Source organism: Fukomys damarensis, unplaced genomic scaffold (genome assembly GCF_012274545.1).
Source record: "Fukomys damarensis isolate Sample0158 unplaced genomic scaffold, DMR_v1.0_HiC HiC_scaffold_23, whole genome shotgun sequence".
In the NCBI taxonomy this organism is placed as follows: Eukaryota; Metazoa; Chordata; class Mammalia; order Rodentia; family Bathyergidae; genus Fukomys; species Fukomys damarensis.
In genome coordinates, this window is record NW_022900935.1 from 32,048,765 (window position 1) to 32,049,385 (window position 621).

Here is a 621-nt window from a genome sequence, read left to right on the forward strand (position 1 = left end):
AAAAAAAAAAAAAAAAAAAAAAAACGAACAAAACCCCCAAAACTTAAAACATCAACAACTAAATTAGTTCCAGGAATAAGAGCAAATATAAAATACTACCAACTAATCTAGTTCATGAAACATTTGTTACACCATGTTTAAAATACCACTTCCCATACTAAATGGGTTCCCTGTATGATGTTAAATCTTTAAGAAAAACAGTTCAGTAACTCTTACCCATCTATGATATTTTCAGGTGGGTGTTTTTCATCACTTGATGTGGCTAAAATCACCTCAGCCCCTTCAGAGCTCAAACACAGATCAGCTTTTCTCATCTTCCTGTTTAACCTGAAAATAAAAAAATAACAAAAAAGCAAATTCTTGATTCTTTAAACCTCAAGAAAAGGAAGAAGGAAAGCTTGTTGCCTAGCACTATGGTTTAACAACCAAGGCATTCAACATGTGGAAGTGACTCCAACATGTTTATTTACCTAAGTAAACTTCTGACTTCTCCCACTGGTAAGTTGTAAAACAGGACTTTTTCCCCCTCACTGTTGAAAAACATAACAAAACAAAAGCAACTCTGACCACCTGAACTGATACTATTTTTCAGCTTCTAAAATGGAAAGTTTTCAATTATAT

The 621-nt window shown here is 33.0% G+C and overlaps 1 protein-coding gene across 10 annotated transcripts in view; it reads right to left on the reverse strand.

Annotated features, from left to right (window-relative positions):
• Positions 1-349, reverse strand: part of Hspb11 (heat shock protein family B (small) member 11) — a 46,797-nt gene extending 46,448 nt beyond the window's left edge. For all 10 annotated transcript variants that reach the window (XR_004518579.1, XM_033767540.1, XM_033767544.1 and 7 more), the window contains exon 1: positions 217-349. Coding sequence is in view for 9 of the 10 variants with exons in the window: in XM_033767540.1 (XP_033623431.1) it covers positions 217-314 (98 nt within the window). In the remaining variant the exon portion in view is untranslated. The remainder of the gene's footprint in view (positions 1-216) is intronic.
• Positions 350-621: the final 272 nt, after the last annotated feature.